This window comes from Python bivittatus, unplaced genomic scaffold (genome assembly GCF_059951505.1).
Source record: "Python bivittatus isolate LINGU-HERP-01145 unplaced genomic scaffold, Pbiv_v1 ctg000240_np1212, whole genome shotgun sequence".
Lineage (NCBI taxonomy): Eukaryota > Metazoa > Chordata > Lepidosauria > Squamata > Pythonidae > Python > Python bivittatus.
Genome location: NW_028277051.1, coordinates 1104958 through 1124681, shown reverse-complemented (window position 1 = coordinate 1124681; position 19724 = coordinate 1104958). Strand labels below are relative to the sequence as shown.

The 19724-nt window shown below is 47.2% G+C and overlaps 1 protein-coding gene across 1 annotated transcript; it reads left to right on the top strand.

Moving 5' to 3' along the window:
* The first annotated feature begins 2934 nt into the window (after nt 1-2934).
* Nucleotides 2935-19465, top strand: LOC103051712 (dehydrogenase/reductase SDR family member 13-like). Its single transcript, XM_088138726.1, has 5 exons — nt 2935-3118; nt 14821-14939; nt 17676-17799; nt 18005-18316; nt 19064-19465. Exons 1-5 carry the CDS (start codon nt 2986-2988, stop codon nt 19321-19323), a joined length of 948 nt encoding a protein of 315 aa, XP_087994852.1. The 5' UTR covers nt 2935-2985; the 3' UTR covers nt 19324-19465.
* The last annotated feature ends 259 nt before the right edge of the window (nt 19466-19724 follow it).

Below are 19724 nucleotides of genomic sequence, written 5' to 3'. Positions count from 1 at the left end.
TTTCAACTTCAGGAACCACCAATACGTGGACTCCCATTCCCAGAATCCCCTGGCCAGCATGCATGCCAGCCGGGGAAGTTTGAGAACGGGAGTCCACATATTGGAGGCTGCTGAGGTTGAGAAACTCTGCTCTACGTTGGCTGTCAGCAGCCCAAAAGCAAAATCTCTGAGCACGCCTGGGCCACCAAGTAAGTGCTCTCAGCCATTCAGGCACTCTTGTGCCCAAGGCAGCCTCCCCATCCCCAAACCCCAGAAGTGGTAAGACTCTTCCTCCACCTCAGGCAGGCTTGCAGGACTAAAGGAATCCTGGGCCTCCCCGTTGATGGTTTTAGTTCAGAAAGGACCAGCGAGACTGCACCTGAGTAGAAATAACTGCATTGGGAAGACTGCCTGTGCCTGGTGGCCTTAGGGAAATAGCAGTAGTAGAGGATCTCTGTCGGTCGGGGTAGAACTGTGGAGTGCTGGGGCTCTCTGAGCTTGGCTGTTTTCTTGGAATGGGGGGAGAGCAAACCCCATTCCATTCTAGTACTGAAGATCTACCTGGCCGGGTAACGAAACGTTTGCAAGAAAACCGCCAAGCTCAGAGGACCCCAAGGACTCCACAGCCTTAGGGAAAGTCAAGCCAATTGTACAGATTAAGCATCCGCGTTCCCAAAGCTTGCCAGCAGCAACTACTGTTGCGTTTGGCCCAAGGGAAGGAGCAGCTCTTAGGATCAAGGGTCCTGTCCAGGCCATTTCTGACTTTTCTCCTGAATCAGAGGCAAGAACTGTTTATGGAGTAAGAAAAGGCCGGGTCCCTGCTTGGTGTGGAGTGACTGCAGAAGAGGGGTGCAGGCATACAAGCTTTTAAACGCTGGGAATGTGCTCCTATGAGAAGAAATAGGAACAAACTTGAGCAAAGGAATGCAAAAATGCAAGTCAAGACTTGAAGGGACATGCAGCTAATTAAACTGGCAATTAAAACATCTCTTTCCAAAGAAGTAAACAAGAAGAGTCTTCCAGATAGGGTAAAGGAGAAGGATGCTGCATACTTGCTGTGATCTCTTTGCATCTGTTTTTCCTGTGTAAAAATGGGGGGGGGGGAGCCCCCTTATTTAAACCTTGTTCAGGAGGGGAACCCAAAAGGATGAAGCAAACGTAGATGACACAAAATACAATTAGGAACCTGACCGACAAGAATAAATCCGTGACTTCTGATGGTGTCCAGCTGAGGATTGATGAACCCACGGAGTGGGAAACTGCTGCTCAAGCAGCCGTCCAGCTCTCCCCGGAACCAGCATTGCCCCCCGGGGGCTGGAAGAAAGCCAAGCTAATCCCAGCACTGAAAAAGGGATTGATTAAAAGAAGATCCAGGAAATGTCAGGGCTTAATCTCTGTTCAGGACAAAATGGTAGAAAGTTTTACTGAAAAGGAATAAGGTTGTGTTTGTGTGTGTATATATACACGTGTAAAAACAAACCCTGTTGGACAAAAAGGACTGACGTAGCTTCTGCTCCGCCTGAAAAGGCTGCTCCGTGGCTTCAGGGGTCCTCCTGGCCTCGGAGCTCCTGCTGAGCAACAGACAGAGGCCTTTCTCCAGCGTCGGCTGGTGCCCCGGTTCAGCCCCGCCTGGGCTGGGCTGGACCAGGGACAGCCACTCACCCCTGGATCACCTCCGGATAGATACCCGTTGCGTGGGGCTGCCTTGGAAGATGGCCCGGCAGCTGCTCCTGGTGCACAGATTTGTGTTACGAGAGGCTCCCTGGGAATCCGTTTAAAGCAGCAAAGTCGGTGAATACCACCCAACAATAGCAGGAGACTTATCAGTAGATTTTGAACGTTTTCTTTTTGCACTTGAAGCACCTCACACGCCTTCTCTCACTGACACAAGCCTTACACACCCAGAAGCCCTTCTTGCTGTTGGCCAAGCGACAAAGGGGGATGGGAAGTCCAGGAGAGCTCTCCGAGACGATCCTCGAGGGAATGGAAGGTGGGACTTCCAGCTTCTCCTTTCTTCGGCTCTCTTCTTCATAGGCAGCGTTGGACTGCCTCAGCGTCGTAACTCGGGTTGTAACGGACAGACGAGTCTTCATCCATCTGCAGAGGCCATTCACCTTTGAGGGCATCATTAGGGTGGTCCTCCTTGCGCCCATACCCTGACCAAACCATAATGGAATGGTGGGTTTAAGAATTCTCTCTCCCGTCACAGCCTGGTACATCTCAGAATGTCTCCAAACTTCTTCTTTAGGCATGCGCAACCATGTGATCCGTTCAAAGCCTGCAATAACTCTACCCTGACTGCCTGGCCCTTAGATAACTCCACCACATTACACAATACTGGGGCTGTCAGCCCTACGAGGTAGACCAGACTACGAAACCAACACCATGTGAGTCAGGACTACTTGTTAGAACGATGCCCGTTAGAACAGAGACCCCCCCATTACATACCCAAAGGCCCAAGAAAGGGGTCTTGGAGTCCAGCCCCGGTGAGTAAGAAAAGGGGGCACGTTCTGGACTAGAAAGCATAGCGAAGGGGGAGCCAAAGGAAAACCCCTCCAGGGCGTGGCCCCTTGAGGGGCAGGTCGGGCTGCGAGGGCGGGGCTGGCCCGGAGGCCCCCGCATGGTCCGAGCCAACGCCGGCCCCCTGCCCGCCCGCAGGAGCTGGGCACAGAGCAAAGGCCAGGAAGGCGGCGCGGGCGGCTGACGGCCAAGCGCGCGGTGAGGGACGGGGGACAGCTCTCCCCGCCTGGACGCACGGCTTTGGAAGCAAATCGAAGCATCCTCGGGCCTGGGATGGGACACCACCACGAAAGGCCGGGAGAAGGGGGCGAGGGTAGACGGAGGGGGCTGTTGGGCTGCGGGCTGGCCAAGCCGCTCCCCGTGGGCAGGCGGCGCGGGAGGCGGGTGGGCGGGCCGCCCAGCGCGGGGCGGGGCAAAGGCGAGGGCTGACCCGGAGGAGGGGGGCTGCGCTAGAGGAGTGCAGCACACGGGGAGGAGGTGTGTGCCATGGCCATAGAGGCACTGCTGGCGGGCGCGGCGCTGCTGCTTGGGCTCTACGTGCTGCTCTGCTACAGCTTCCCCCGGCCCCCCAAGTGCCAGAACGCAGTCCGCCTGTGGGGCAAGACGGTGCTCATCACAGGTGAGGCTGCGCACCGCCGAGGGCTCCCTCCCGGCCCTTCGCCTGGCCGCTGGCCGCTGGCCGCTGGCGGGGCTGGTTCGCTGCCCGGTTAGGAGAAGCGACGGGGGCTGGGGACGGGGGTCAGGCCGAGAGGACGGCGAGGCGAGGCGAGCGCTTGCGGGACGGGGCAAAGGGGCGAAGGTCCTCCACGCAGGCAGCCAAATCCCAGCGCAGCCCGGCGCAGGAAGGGGGAGAGCCGGACTTTATCGCGGCAAGCAGGTTTTGGCCCCGGTTGGCTTGGAAAGGGAGGCGGCGGCGGTGCGGCTGGAAGGAGACAAGGGCCTTTCAGCTGCCTCGGGTTCACCTCCGGTCGGCGGAAGCCCAGCCCGAAGCCTCACCCTTCTCCCTCGCGCGGCCTTGGCCCGGCCCCGAGAAGGAGGGAGGATGGAGGAACGCCCGTTCAGCCCTGGGAGGAGGGACAGGAGGAGCTGGGAAGCGCAGCAGCAGGAGAGCGTCCTTCGCAGTCTGGGAAGTGGTCGCGCAGGAGGTGGCCAGGGTCTCTCCTTCCCCAGCGCAGAGCGCAGAGCGCAGGAGGGGCCGCAGTTGCATGGAGGTGGACGCCAGGTCAAGGCTTCTGCGAATTCCCGATGCTAAGAGCAATTGCACAGGGAAACCCCCGACTGGCATACAAACGCCAATAGGTGGCAGTAAATAGCAGTATACGTGCAAACCAGAAAAATAAATGCAGATGGCCTGACTTTTGCAGTCAAAACAATTGTTTGGAGATAAGCGAGTTGCTTTTTTCCCATGGGAATATCCTAGCACCCCTCTCAAATCGCTTTTTGGAAAAGAACAATACACATTACAGGGTAGTATAGTAAAATGATTACAACAATACGGTAACAATTACATTTGTTCAAATCCAAGTCTAGTTAACATTGTTTCATGTTGTACAATAGGCAATGCTTTGATAAATACATCTGCAAGATTTGATTCAGATACACAATACACAAGATCAATGAAATCTTCTAAAATAGCTTGTCTTACATTTTTATACTTGACATCTACATATTTTGTACGAGCTCTTAGGTTTTCTGTTTTAGCTCACCCTATACAAGCTTGAGAATCTTCATATACTGTATAAGGCAATGATACATGTATTTCTAAGTCAGCGAATAATTGATGAAACCATCTTAACTCACATACTGTTTCTGACAAAGCTGCAAATTCTGCTTCTGCTGTTGAAATAGCTATTGATATTTGTTTCTTTGCTTTCCAAGCAATAGTAGATTCACCAAATTTACAAATAAATCCAGTTACAGATTTCCTGTCCCCCTCTTCTGCAAAAGAACTGTCAACAAAGATTACAGGACTTTCAGGCCCAATAGTTGACATTTTAAGACAAAGGTTTATTGTGTCTTTTAAATATCTCATTATTCTTTTTAATCCTTGCCATTCACGCTCTGTTTGTTTGGCTACTTTACGACTTAAAACTCCTATAGCATATGACAAATCAGGGCGTGTCCATTGTGCCAGGTGAAGGATAGAACCTATTACAGAATGATACACCTCAGGTTTTTCCCACAATTCTTCACACTGTTCACCTTTCAGAAAATCACAAACCATTGGTGTTTTTACAGGTTTAGCTTCTGACATTCCCATTTGTGTTAATAACTGTTCTATCTTTTTCTTTTGACTTAGATAGATTTCTCCATTGTCAGATCTATACACTTCAATACCAAGGTAGTACCTTAACATACTTAAATCCTCCCATTTAAAATATTGCTCCATTTGCTTGGCAAATTCTTTTACAAAATTTAAAGAAGCAGTAGCAAGACAAAAATCATCAGCATAAGTAAGAAGTACTGCATAATTTTCTCCAGTCCCTCTAGTATACACACATGGATCAGCTAATGATTTTTTGAAACCAATTTCCAACAAAACTTTATCTAAACATTGATCCCAACATCTCCCAGCTTGTCTCAATCCATACAGTGCTTTACGCAGCTTATAGACTTTATGGGAATTGCCACATGTGTAACCTGGTGCTTGTTTCATGTACACAGTTTCAGGAAGATCAGCATTCAAATAAGCTGTGTCCACATCAAAATGATGAACAATCATATCTCTTTGTGCAGCTAAGGCCAAAATTACACGCAATGACTCAGGCCTAACTGTAGGTGCATATGTGAGATTGTAATTCACACACTGCTCTTGTGAATACCCTTGTGCCACTAATCTAGCCTTATACTGAACAGTATCATCAGGCAAAAGCTTCTTTTTAAATACCCATCTGGAACCTCTGGCCTTTTGTGATGGAGGTAAATCAGTAACTTCAAAAACATTCTGTTTTACCAATGCCTCAAATTCATTAGCCATAGCAATGTTCCATTTCTCTTGTTCATCTATAGGCAAACTTAAAACATCTTCAAAACATTGAGGTTCACATGTAATTTGACACACTCTCACTTGTTGAACTACAAACTTTTCAGGCGGAACACCCTTTGTTGTACGGGTAGTTCTACGAGGAATTTCAATAACATTTTGTTCCTCTCTTTTTGTTTTCTGCTCTAACTCCGTTAACTCCCCCTCCTGGCCCTGCACCTGTTTTGGTGACATTTGTTCTTTTTTTATCTGAGCAGGCTCTTTGAGGACTTGTGGAGTTATAGGTGCAAAAAGTGGTGCTTGCTCTCTAGCTAATTCTGTGTTTGAATTCAAAAGAACCTCTGAATTTGCATGCAGCCTTTGCCAATCAGTAGGCTTTTCAAAATTAGCATTTCTAGAGATTACAACCTGACCATGACCTAAAGAAAAACGATAGGCTTTAGATTCAGCTGAATAACCAACAAACCTTAAACATTGTGCTTTTGGTTGGTTCTTCCTTCTTTGAGACTTAGGAATTTGTACATAAGCAAATGTTCCAAACGTACGCAAGTGCTCTAAAGAAGGATACTTGTCACATAGCAAAAAATATGGAACTTCATTGACAGCTGAATTCCAGAGTCTATTAGTGAGAAATACTGCTGTTAGAATTGTTGTTCAGTCGTTAAGTCGTGTCCGATTCTTCGTGACCCCATGAACCATATTGCGCCAGGCCTTCCTGTCCTTCACTGCCTCCCTGAGTTTGCTCAGTTTCATGCTCATTGCTTCAGGGATGCTATCTAACCATCTCATCCTCTGCCGTCCTCTTCTCCTTTTGCCTTCCATCTTTCCCAGCTCAGGGTCTTTTCCAAAGACTCCTCTCTTCGCATTAGGTGGCCAAAGTATCTGAGCTTGAGCTTCATTATCAGTCCTTCCAATGAGCAATCAGGGTTGATTTCCTTTAAGACTGACTGGTTTGACCTCCTAGCAGTCCAGGGGACTCTCAAGAGTCTTCTCCAGCACCACAGTTCAAAGGCATCAATTCTTCGGCGCTCGGCCTTCTTTATGGTCCAGCTCTCACAGCCATACATTACTACTGGAAAAACCATAGCTTTGACTATGCGGATCTTTGTCAGCAAGGTGACGTCTCTGCTTTTTAATATGCTATCTAGGTTTGCCATAGCTTTCCTCCCAAGGAGCAAGCGTCTTTTAATTTCATGGCTGCAGTCTCCGTCTGCGGTGATCTTGGAGCCCAAATAAATGAAGTCTGTTACTGCTTCCATTTCTACCCCTTCTATTTGCCAGGAATTGATGGGTCCAGATGCCATGATCTTAGTTTTTTTAATGTTGAGTTTCAAGCCAGCTTTCGCACTCTCCTCTTTCACCCTCATCAAGAGGCTCTTTAACTCTTCTTGACTTTCTGCCATTAGGGTGGTATCGTCTGCATATCTGAGGTTACTGATGATTCTCCCTGCAATCTTAATTCCGGCTTGTGATTCTTCCAGCCTGGCATTTCTCATGAGGTACTCTGCATATAGGTTAAATAAGCAGGGTGACAGTATACAGCCTTGTCGTACTCCTTTCCCTATTTTGAACCAATCGGTTGTTCCGTGACCGGTTCTAACTGTTGCTTCTTGGCCCGCATACAGATTTCTCAGGAGACAGGTAAGATGGTCTGGTACCCCCACCTCTTTAAGAATTTGCCACAGTTTGTTGTGATCCATACAATCAAAGGCTTTCGCATAGTCAATGAAGCAGAAGTAGATGTTTTTCTGGAACTCTCGTGCTTTCTCCATGATCCAGCGAATGTTGGCGATTTGATCTCTAGTTCCTCTGCCTCTTCGAAACCCAGCTTGTACATCCAGTAGTTCTCGGTTCATGTATTGCTGAAGCCTAGCTTGTAGGATTTTGAGCATAACCTTGCTAGCATGTGAAATGAGTGCAATTGCGCGATAGTTTGAGCATTCTTTGGCATTGCCCTTCTTTGGAATTGGAACGTAAACTGACCTTTTCCAATCCCGTGGCCACTGTTGCGTTTTCCAAACTTGCTGGCATATTGAGTGCAGCACTTTAACACCATCATCTTTTAGTATTTTAAATAACTCAGCTGGAATACTGTCATCTCCACTAGCCTTGTTGTTAGCAATGCTTCCTAAGGCCCACTTGACTTCACTCTCTAGGATGTCTGGCTCAAGGTCAGTGACCACACCAGCGTGGACATCAGGGACATTAAGATCTTTCTTGTATAGTTCTTCTGTGTATTCTTGCCACCTCTTCTTAATCTCTTCTGCTTCTGTTAGGTCCCTGCCTTTTTTGTCCTTTATCATGCCCATCTTTACACTAAACATTCCTTTGATATCTCCAATTTTCTTGAAGAGATCTCTAGTCTTCCCCATTCTATTGTTTTCCTCGATTTCTTTGCATTGTTCATTTAAGAAGGCCTTCTTATCTCTCCTTGCTATTCTCTGGAAATCTGCATTCAGTTGCTTATATCTTTCCCTTTCACCCTTGCTTTTCGCATTCCTTCTTTCCACAGCTATTTGTAATGCCTCATCAGACAGCCATTTTGCTTTCTTGCATTTCTTTTTCCTTGGGATGGTTTTAGTTGCTGCCTCCTGTACAATGTTACAGACCTCCGTCCATAGTTCTTCAGGCACTCTGTCTACCAAATCTAATCCTCTAAATCTATTCATCACCTTCACTGTGTACTCACAAGGAATATGATCTAAGTCATACCTGAGTGGTCTAGTGGTTTTCCCTACATTCTTCAATTTAAGCCTAAATTTTGCAGTAAGAAGCTCATGATCTGAGCCACAGTCAGCTCCTGGTCTTGTTTTTGCTGTCTGTATAGAGCTTCTCCATCTTTGGCTGCAAAGTATGTAATCAATCTGGTTTCGGTATTGACCATCTGGTGATGTCCATGTGTAGAGTCGTCTCTTGTGTTGTTGGAAAAGAGTGTTTGCTATGACTAGCTTGTTCTCTTGACAGAACTCTATTAGCCTTTGCCCTGCTTCATTTTGTGCTCCAAGGCCAAACTTGCCTGTTATTCCGATTACTCCTTGACTTCCTACTTCAGCATTCCAATCCCCTATGATGAAAAGGACATCTTTTTTTGGTGCTAGTTCTAGAAGGTGTTGTAGGTCTTCATAGAACCGGTCAACTTCAGCTTCTTCGGCATCAGTGGTTGGGGCATAGACTTGGATTACTGTGATGTTGAATGGTTTGCCTTGGATATGCACTGAGATCATTCTGTCATTTTTGAGGTTGTACCCCATTACTGCCTTTCCCACTCTCTTATTCACTATGAGTGCAACTCCATTTCTTCTAAGGGTTTCTTGGCCACAGTAGTAGATATAATGGTCACCCGAATTAAATTCACCCATTCCCGTCCATTTCAATTCGCTGGTTCCCAAGATGTCGACGTTCAATCTTGTCATCTCATGTTTGACCACATCCAGCTTGCCTTGGTTCATAGATCTTACATTCCAGGTACCTATACAATATTGTTCTTTGCAGCATCGGACCTTCTTTTCGCTTCCAGATACATCCACAGCTGAACGTCCTTTCGGCTTTGGCCCAGCCGCTTCACTCTTTCTGGAGCTACTTGGAAATGCCCTCCGCTCTTCCCCGGTAGCATATTGGACACCTTCCGACCTGAGGGGCTCATATCTTTTAGCCTTTTAACGTTGTCCATGGGGTTTTCTTGGCAAGGATACTGGAGTGGGTTGCCATTTCCTTCTCCAGTGGACCACATTTTGTCAGAACTCTCTGTCATGACCTGTCCGTCTTGGGTGGCCCTGCACGGTATAGCTCATGGCTTCACTGAGTTATGCAAGCCCCTTCGCCACGACAAGGCAGTGATCCATGAAGGGGCTGTTAGAATTGCTTCACCCCAAGAATGGGCTGGTACTTGAGCATCTAACATCAGACTCTGTTTGATGATGTTCAACACACCAATCTTTCTTTCAGCTATACCATTTTCTGCAGACATACCAACATTTGTCAGTCTGAAAAATTTCTTTCTTACGCAGCCAGTTCTGAAACTCATGGCTAAGAAATTCACCCCCTCTATCCGTCTGTAGAGTCCCAATTTTGTAACTATGTTTTCTCTCTACCATGGCAACAAATTCTTTGAAACGAGAAAATGCTTCTGATTTCTGTTTAAGCAAATAACAAAACGTAAAACGTGTTTTATCATCTACTAAAATGAACATAAATCTTGCTCCACCTTCACTTGGAGGAAAAGGTCCAGCTAAATCAGCGTGTACTAGTGAAAAAAATCTAGTGGATATTCTACCACTTTTTCTAGCAACAGGGGCAGACTTGATCTTAGATTGCTTACACACAGTACAATCAAGAAACTTTGCACACTCTTTAAATCTCACTTCTGGATACACCTTGGACATTTGTGACAAACATTTCCATCCAGGATGACCAAGCACTCTGTGATAATAATGAATACAATCATTATGTAGAGGTACATTACCAACACAACTTCCAATCAACACATCTTGTTTAGGAAGCATTTCATACAATTGATTAACCAGTTTCCCCCAGCACACTCAGCCCCATCTTTATTAACCAAGCATTCAGAACCTTGGAACGTAACAGTCTACCCAGTTCTAGTTAACGCAGGCACACTGAGAAGGGAAAAACCAAGTGTAGGAACACAGAGTACATCAGAAATCACTTCCTCCAAACAAGGGATGAAGACTTTACCTTGCATAGTTACTTTAGCTATAGAACCATCAGCCAAGGCAACTTGCTGAATTCTAGGCTTGCATGTAGTCAGTAATAACTGCTCATTATTTATAATGATTTCACTGCAAGCAGAGTCCAGTAACCACGTATCAGAAGAACGTGTTTCTCTGTTAGAAATTAAAGCAGATACCAATCTAGTACTTGCTTGCTGTTTGGCAGCCAGTCCCTTCCCGCGATGGACAAACTTTCTGGAACTATCAGTTGGCTGATTTTTCATAGGACAGTCTTTTATAAGATGTTTGGTAGAATTACAACGAAAACACTTCCTCACCACACATGCAGTCTCTATGCCAGCAGAAGGTTGCTGTCTCACGTTATCACATCTTTTCTTTGAACTTTGAAGATCACAGGCATTCTGAATTTCTTGTAAACGGTTTGTAAGATAATCCACTGTAAGATCTCCTGGGGTCAAAGTCTGCGCTGCTTCAACCAGCATATCAAAAGAATCATCCAAACTCGAAAGAATTATGCAAGCTTTTTGTCTCTCTGGTACTGCCGTGTCACGATCCTCCAGCTCAGCAAACAAAGTTTTCATCTTATGTAAATGCTCAATTATATTAGTTCCTTGATCCAATTTAAGATTATATAACTGCTTTGATAAACTTACGATAGCAGCTGAGGTTTGTCTCGCATAAATAGCACGCAAAGCTCTCCAGCATTCGTAAGCAGTATCCAAATGACGAATATGAACTAATTCTGAAGATTCAAGTCCCAGGATCAAATTACCATAAGCACGGTCCAGCATAACTTGCTCTGCAGCCGTAGGTGCTCCTGGCAGGGCATTTTGTACAAACTGCCATAAACCCTCCTTCAGGAAAAAAGATTTCATCTTTATACTGCAAGTCTGGTAATTTTTTGGATTTAATCTCTCAAAGGGTGGGTAGGCTGACGGCCGTGGTCGCCATGCTTCAGTTTGCCGAAACACACACACAAACACAGAGAAAATCCAAACCTCAAACAAGAAGGTTGTACCAGATGTTACACAGGCAAGGAAACAAATCCAGGCATACGGTCCATAGCATAAATCTCTCCTTACTTTGGAATCATAAATCTCTCTTCACTCTGGGCCTATAACCTGTTAGGCAGAGTGCAGAAATAATACCAAAAATACACATCAGCGTTAAAGAGATTTAAAGAATGCAATGTCCTTATCTTGTTCTCCAAAGAAATCCAGCCAGAAGTTATAAAACATAACTGGTTGTTTATTGAGAAAAATAAAAACTACATAAAATACAAGTTTCATGCAAAACATAGAAAAAAGCACTTCTTCTCATATATGTGGCATCCAAGACTTATCCAAAGTCTCTAGCCAAAACACTCTCAGAGAAGAGGTACACTACTTAGTCATTAGTTACTATTACATAACCTATAAAACTGATTACATGATGACTAAAATCCTACTAAGCAGTGAGGCATATAATCACCCACAATGTATTGACACTATGCACCTCCCCTTGGGTAACTAGCATACAAGCGCCAATACGTGGCAGTAAATAGCAGTATATGTGCAAACCAGAAAAATAAATGCAGATGGCCTGACTTTTGCAGTCAAAACAATTGTTTGGAGATAAGCGAGTTGCTTTTCTTCCCATGAAGAAAAAGGGGGGTTGATGTTTTTATCTCTTCTGCCTTTAAGCAAACAATTTTAGCTACCCCTGGTGAGATTGATCTGTCTCCCAAGGGTGGGGGAAGAAGAGCTGATGCATCTAGGCCCACGCCTCTGTGCTGTGAGGCCAAGAGGTGGTGCCACGGCAGTGACTTCATTTCCCCTTTTTTACGGTACTCACCACAAAGGCAGCAGCGCCCGGCAGCCGTCTCTCTTTCTCTCTCTCTCTCTCTCTCTCTCCCCCCCCAGAGGTGAGAGCCGAGGAAGTCAGGTGAGGCAGCCCGTGGGAGGGAGAAAACTATGCGGCTACCCACAGGCTAGAGGTGGGGCCAGAGTAAGACGACCAAGGGGGTTTCTGGGAGAAGAGGTTGGAGACCTCCAGACTACCACTCTGTGGCTTCTTTTGCACTTTTCCAGCTCAATCACATCCTTTGTTAAATATAGTAAGCACAAACACGAATCCGTCTCTTCACATTGCATACAACTGTCCGCACGTTCATTTAGAAGTACATCCGTGGTATTTGAAAGGGGTGACTTTCAAGTCCACAGGCGTAGGACGGTGGCATCCTTTGGTCCCATCTATGATGGAGCCTCACAGTGGAGCAGAGTCCTCTGCCTGTGGACTGAAGCCATCAGCTCAGGCTCAAAGTCTCTCAATGCAGTCCGACCATCCCGTGCATTTATGCATGCCAGAATCGGGTAAACCACACAACAGTAAAAATCATTGCCATGAATATGTATGAGGAAGTGTGAAGCGTTGTCGGAGTCCCTCAGCAAAGAATTAACTTCGCTGGGTACACAAAATATCCCGGGCTAAAGGTACACCTACTATTAGCCGGGGGTTGGGTGTAAATAGCAAGGTCAGCAGAAAATGAAGTTGTAGTCATTTTATTAACGCGAGCATTCTGCTGTCGGGGTCTTCTGGGTCGCCCTTCACGAGTGACCATCCAGTTTCCCCTCCAGTCAACATGTGCTTTGCAGGTAGGACAGCTAGAAATGACTGAATGCTGAAGGGTTTGCTTTCCACTTTCAACCATGGGGTTATTTTATGAACTTTATTATATGTTGGGTTGGGAGCCGCCACGAGTCCAGTAGGAGCTGGTGGCATACAAATGTCAAACAAATGGTGATCAGCAGAGGCAGGTCAGGGTGGCTGGGATTTCTCCAAGGGGTCTCCAGGACTGAGCCAGTCCTGCAGGACGGCTGGTGCTCCTCTCCTCTTCCTCGGGTTTCCTTCACGTGGCCTCCGGGGAGCAGTCAGCAACCCGTGGGCAGTGAGCTGGTGTTTCTCCTCCTTCAGGAGAAGTTTTGAATTTATTTATATTTCAAATTTAGCCACTGCCCATCTCACTCAATGAGAGACTCTGGGAGGTTTACAATAAATAAGAATAAAAACCAATTAAAATACCGTAAAAATGGTGATCAAAAATAAACAATATAATCCAAGAGATAGATGGATGACCAGCAGATCAGCAGAGGCAGGTCAGGGTGGCCGGGATTTCTCCAAGGGGTCTCCAGGATTGGCCAGTCCTGCAGGACGGCTGGCGCTCCTCTCCTCTTCCTCGGGTTAAATAATCAACCTCCAGGAGTGTCTTCAGAGTGCTAACCACCCCCAGGGCTAGTTAACCCTCCTTGAGCCCCACGCAACTGGCAGAGCCAGGTCTTCACCCTTTTCTGGAAGGTCGGGAGGGCGGAGGCCCACCCCATCTCTGCAGGGAGAGTGTTCCATAGGGCAGGAGCAGTGACAGAGAAGGCTGTCCCCCTGGGACTTGCTAAGCAACATTCTTTAATCAATGGGATCCAGTAACATACCTTCCCTGTCTGCTGGGGTGGGACGGGTCGACGTAATGGGGGTGAGACGGTCCCTCAGGTAACCCAGCCCCATGCCATGTAGGGCTTTAAGGGTGATGACCAACACCTTGAATTGGACCCGGAAGCAGACTGGCACCCAATGCAGCTCCAGCAGCAAAGGTGTTGCATGTGCCATCCTTGGGGCACCCAAATTGCCCACACGGCTCACTTTCAACCTGGATATTCTTCAAGGGTAGCCCCATGTAGAGTACATTGCAATAGTCTAACCAAGAGATAACCAGGGCATGAGTGACTGACTGGAGGGCCTCCTGATCCAGGAATGGGTGCAACTGGCGCACAACATGAAGTTCAGCAAAGGCCCTCCTGGCCACGACTGCCACCTGCTCCTTGAGCAGGAGTTGTGAGTGCAGGAGAACCCCCGGATTCTGCACCGGGTCTGTCTGGGGCAGTGCAAATGCAAAGGTGGTAAATTCCCAGATACAGAGGAGCCCCCCAACCCATAGCCAGGGTTCAGCTGAAGCCTGTTGTTCCCCTGTTGGGCTTGCTGCACCTGCCTTTCGCCTGAGCCACTTCTCCAGGGCCAGGATGGTGTGTGGCTGGACCATGACGGAGAAGACCCAGATCCCCTAAAACGTGGGGAGGACTGCAGCAGCGCAGCAGGGTCTCAGGGAGGAAGGAGCGCATTCCAGGAAGGGGGGTGAGACAAGAGACAACACAGTCTGGAGCAGGAGCGTGGGAAGAGGAAGAGATTTACAATAGGCGCTCCCGAGAATCTCCCAGGATATAGAGTGATACAGATTTAGTCTGGCAAGGTTCTGTCTATAGGGTTTAAGCTATAAAAGAACTGAACTTGGCTGGACTCTTTCCCTGTCGTTCTTGGGCTGGGCCTGACAAACAGTATCTCCAAAGGAGCTGCCTTGAGCTCCTGGAAGAAAGACGAGAGCGCAGTCTGAGAAAGAAAGGCAATATTATCCCTAATTTCAAGCCATTCTTCTTAGTTGAGGTAAGACTGCTCTGAAACAGTTGGGAAAGTAAATGCCCGAAGCAAATGCTTCACTGCTGTGAGGCCACCATCACGGTACCCTCCTAGCACCCAAGTGCTCTCAGAAAGGCGGGCGCCATTCCTGCTCCCCCGTGAAAGGCTGGGCCATTCTCAGTGAATTCTTTCTCTGGACTTTCCTAGGTGGAAACGCAGGGATCGGGAAAGCCACCGCAGTGGACCTGGCCCGCAGAGGAGCCCGGGTCATTCTGGCATGCCGCAACAAAGCAAAAGGAGAATCAGCTGTGCACGACATCAGACGGGTGAGGGTCTGCCCTGCCTCTATACTCACACCCATGGCTTTTCTCCATCCAGGTCTCTTCGTGATGGTGATGCAGGCCTGCAAAAGCTGAGAGGGACAGGTGGGCAGATGGAGGAGGGCTTCAGGGCAGAAGTACTAACACTCATTTCTTACTTCTAGGCCTGGCAGGTGGTTTTCCCATGGTGAGGCTCATCCATTGTACTCTGGGTGTACGGACCCCCGTGATTTCCCCCAATGTGGGAGACTCGACTGCATCATTTGTGGTAGTGGGGGACTGCATTTGCTTTGGGGAAGGTGGATGACCAGGGTTAAGGTGAAGGACTTCAAGCAGCAGCATCTGAACAACCTCCAGGAAAATTCAAGTGATTATGGACACAAATGATATCGTGACATTAGTTGTGCAACCTGGAAGCAGAGTTTAGGTTGCTAAGTAGGGGGTGAAAAGTGCAAACCACCAAAGGGAATTTCTCAGAAATGCTGCCTCTTCCACGCACAGGCCAACGAGAGCCGCCTTCATGTGGGAGAAGGTGATGAGCTCTGGAAGATCCCTGGGAAGATTTGGCCTGGACAGAAGAGTCAGGTTTTGATGGAACCAGACTCTGGGTGCTTAATATCAGAAAAGGAGCTGAGGAGCTTTTAAATGAATCCCCAGGAGCTGAGTATCTAACCTTGGCACAATTAAACCTTACAGAATGGAAGAATATATTCTTCTAGATGTTTAAATTCAGATGGACAAAATGAGATGAATTCAACAAGTTCTATTCTGGAAGTGAAACCTGCAGGAAAAAAATGGAGTACTGTAGCAATTAGCAATTCAAAACATTTTGCTGCATGTGTAATGGGACACCATTAATTCTTTCAGACCACTCTATTTCACAATTACACAGCTGTAAGTACTAACGATGGGTGCCGAAGAAGTGCTTGATTAGTTCTATGAAAGAATTACAAGTAAGAGATCAAATAACAGATCAGACACCAAAGAAGAATGTTCTAATAACGATTGGTGACTTTAATGCAAAAGCTGGAGAGGATCCTGTATTGGAAAGAGCTGGGAAATTTGGGCTAGAGCTCTGCAATGAGGGAAGACAACAGCTGATAGACGTCTGTATATCTGCGTTGCTAAGACGTGACAGCTCTACCTCTGGAGGCCTCCAAATGGATAATACCATAATCAAATAGATTACATCTTACATAGCAACAGATGGAAAAGCTCTATGCTGAATTGGAAAAACACTGCCAGATGCTGGCTGTGGATCGGGCCATCACCTACTAATCACAGAAATACACATCAGACTGAAAAAGACTCGGAAAGATCCAATCCCAATGACATAGAACCTAGAACCCACTTCAGAATATAAGATTGAGGTTAGAAACAGATTCAAAGACCTGGATTTTGTGGACAGAGAGCTGAAGAATTATGGGAAGAAGTGAAATGATTGAAAGAGAGGAAGCTGGAAAGCGCATAATAAGAGCCTGAAGGAAACAGAGAACACACTGGGTATCAAACAAGGCCACAGAAATAGCTACAACTTTGCTGGCTGGGGAATTCTGGGAACTGAAGTCTACACGTCTTAAAGTGGCCAAGGCTGAGAAACACGGAACTAAGGAAAGAAGACTGGGAAAAGCCAGAGGAGATCCGGGAAAAGTAGCGATCTCAGTGAAAACTTCCTGTGACAGCTGAGAAGAGATAAAGAGGTCTATCTGAACTGAGTGTAGACAAACAGAAAACTATGAAACAACGAAAGAAATAATTGACAATTACAATTTTCTAGGCTCCAGAATTGATAAAGATGGTGGATCTGCAAAAGAGATTCAGAAAAGATGACAATAGGCCAAAAGGCATTGAGGGACTGAGACAAACTCATGGAAGACGAAGACATTTCAGTCAAGACAAAAGTTGGAATGCTCGACTTGAGGGTCTTCCCTTTTATGATGTACGGATGCAAGGGATGGACCCAGTGCAAGAGCGAGAGGAAGAAGATTGCCGCAGAAGCTACTTCCATTCCGTGGGCAACTAAGAAAACCAGCCATTTAATACTAGGAAATCAAGCTAGAACACTCACTGGAAACCAGGATCCTGAAATAAAGCCATCCCATGTTGGACGCACCATGAGGGTTGATACATCTACGGAAAAGATGATACTGCTGGAAAAAGTGGACAGAAAAGGTGCAGTTCAACGTGCTGGTTATTACTGATGAAGCCTCACATAACATAGGGTGGGCTGCTTGTGGGATCACCCACTACACATGGTTTCTGCTTGCCTGTTTTGGTCACAGGCCACCCAGAGTCATTGCTATGAGACAGGCAGCCATATAAATTGAATAAACAGATAATCATCTTTCCAAAGATGTGTCCTAAAGTTGACAGTTGTCCCATGAATCTGGCTTCCAGTGAGTAATCTGGCTTGGAGAGCTTTGACCTGTAGAGTCACAGGGAGTCAGCTACAGTTTGATGGAGGATGACAACAGCAACAAATCTAGGAAATGTCATTGTAGCCCACCGAGAAAGCCAAGATGACCAGAGGGAGAGATGGTTTTTTTGTAAGCAAATATACCCAAGGGGTCTTTCCCTCTCTGACTGCGGTTCCTGCAACTACCACTGACTGAGGGGTAACATACAGTTTTCCAGACCGACAGCCACTCGTACACCTGTCTGCTGCGAATTTCTTCAACCCCCTTTTAAGCCACTGGCCTTAGCAGCCACACCCAAGGCTACGTATTCCTTCTTTCTTTCCAGGAAAGTGGGAACAATGAGGTTGTCTTCATGATCTTGGACCTGGCCAACCTGGACTCCGTGCGAGCTTTTGCAGAGACGTTCTTGAGATCCGAGCCCCGTCTGGACATTCTCATCAACAATGCAGGTGAGGGAGGGCCAGAGGCAGGGGCTTGGGTGCTCCTGTTGGGTGCAGAGCAGATACACACCAGGGTATCTGGATGACAAAATGGGGAGGATCGTTGAGAACACTGTGGGTTTCAAGTGCTTCTCTTGAGAGTCCTGAGGCGGTTTGGCTATGGTTTGAGAAGAGATGTCCTATTGATGGTTTAATCAGCTTACTTTTCTGACAGGTGTCATTGACAATGGTAAAACTGAGGATGGCTTCAACCAGGCATTCCAGGTCAACCACTTGGCTCACTTCCTCCTGATCCACCTTCTCTTGGACCGGCTGAAGCGCTGTGCCCCTAGCCGGATCATAGTAGTGTCCTCTGAATCGCATCAGATAGGGAAGATAGACTTTCAGAACATCCACAAGCCGACCGAGGGGAAATGGAAGGCATTTAAATCATACTCTAACAGCAAATTAGCCAATATTCTGCATGTCCGAGAGTTGGCCAACCGGCTGGAAGGATCCAACGTTACCTCCTATGCAGTTCATCCAGGTAGGTGGAAGTCTTGCTCAGAGGTGCCCAATAGGGTGTCCTCAAGGTCATGCTGAAGCTCCTCCCAAGCATTCCCCCCTCTTCTGCTTTCAAGTGGGGGGAGGCAAATTCATTCTCCCCCAGCAGCTCTTCAAAGGGGGCTTTGCAAAGCAACGCAGTGATTTTCCTCAATAGGTCAGCCAGATAGGAGGAGGTTTGCCATCCTCTCAGCTAATAGGATGAGGCTTCCCCAAATCTCTTGCTCTTCTTTATTCTCAGCCTTCTTCTTTTTCTTCATTCCCCCTCTCTTGGTGTGAGCATGCCAGAGCAAGGAGCTTCCCCACTGTGGGACAAGTCTTGTCCCACAGAAACTATTTTGTATCTTGTCCCATAGCCGTTTTGTGAGTATCCCTTTTATGCTGATTTCGGCCACTAACCCAAAAGCTTTGATAAGAGAAAAGATAGAAAATTATTTATTAGTGATTTGAATTGGTTAGCCACTGGAATGAATGGATTCGTATGTGTGATGCAGCCCCCTCCCCATTTGCATCATCACTCACCCACCCACTTCAGCTCGCGGTCTTCTGAAAAATATTAGATGTTGCCCAAAGACTGCCCAGTGGTCCAAGCTTCCTGTGGAAAACGGGTGGGAAACGGGTGCCGTGCCGACTGGTCCGTTCGCGATTTCCCGATCCGTCTGGGTAACCCTGAAAAGGGCTTCCTTTCCGCCCTCGTGCTGCTTCAACGGCCAACTGCTTTTGTTTTCAGGATTCATTAAGACCAACATCGTTTGCTCCTTTATTGGGTGGCTCCATGTGCCACTCGTGTTCCTCAAGCCCTTCTTGCAAGACTGTAACGAAGGAGCTCAGACCACGATCTACTGTGCCACTGAGGAAGGCATTGAAATGCTCAGCGGGCGGTATTTTGCAAGATGCCAACAGAAGGAGCCCTGGCCGCAGGCCCGCGATGACGTCTTGGCCAAGAAGCTCTGGGAATTCAGCGAGAGGCTGCTGGGACTAACTGCTTAGATGGGGCTCATCTCCAGGGAGGAGCGCAGGTGGCCTTGGAGGTAACTGAAAGAGGGCTTCAGATTAAACTATGAGATCAAACTGAAGGGAATCAGAAAACCACCTAGGGGTTCTGGTGTATCCGATACAAGCGTTTAATTCCTGAGAAGTTTAAAACCTGGAAACCGTCTAAGAGTTTGTTGTTGTGAGCTGCCCAGAGTTGTGTTTTAAGATGGGCGGCCATACAAATCTTTTAAATAAACAAACGCCATCAAGCTCTTGGTCTCTCTTTTCTCCACCCCTGGCCATTTTTCTGGACTTTCAATGATCTGTATGAAAAGGGCCCCTCCTTCCTATTCCCAGGCTGGGACCAGGAAAAGGGGTGGAAAGAGAATTTCCAAAAATAGCATCCTTTTCACCGG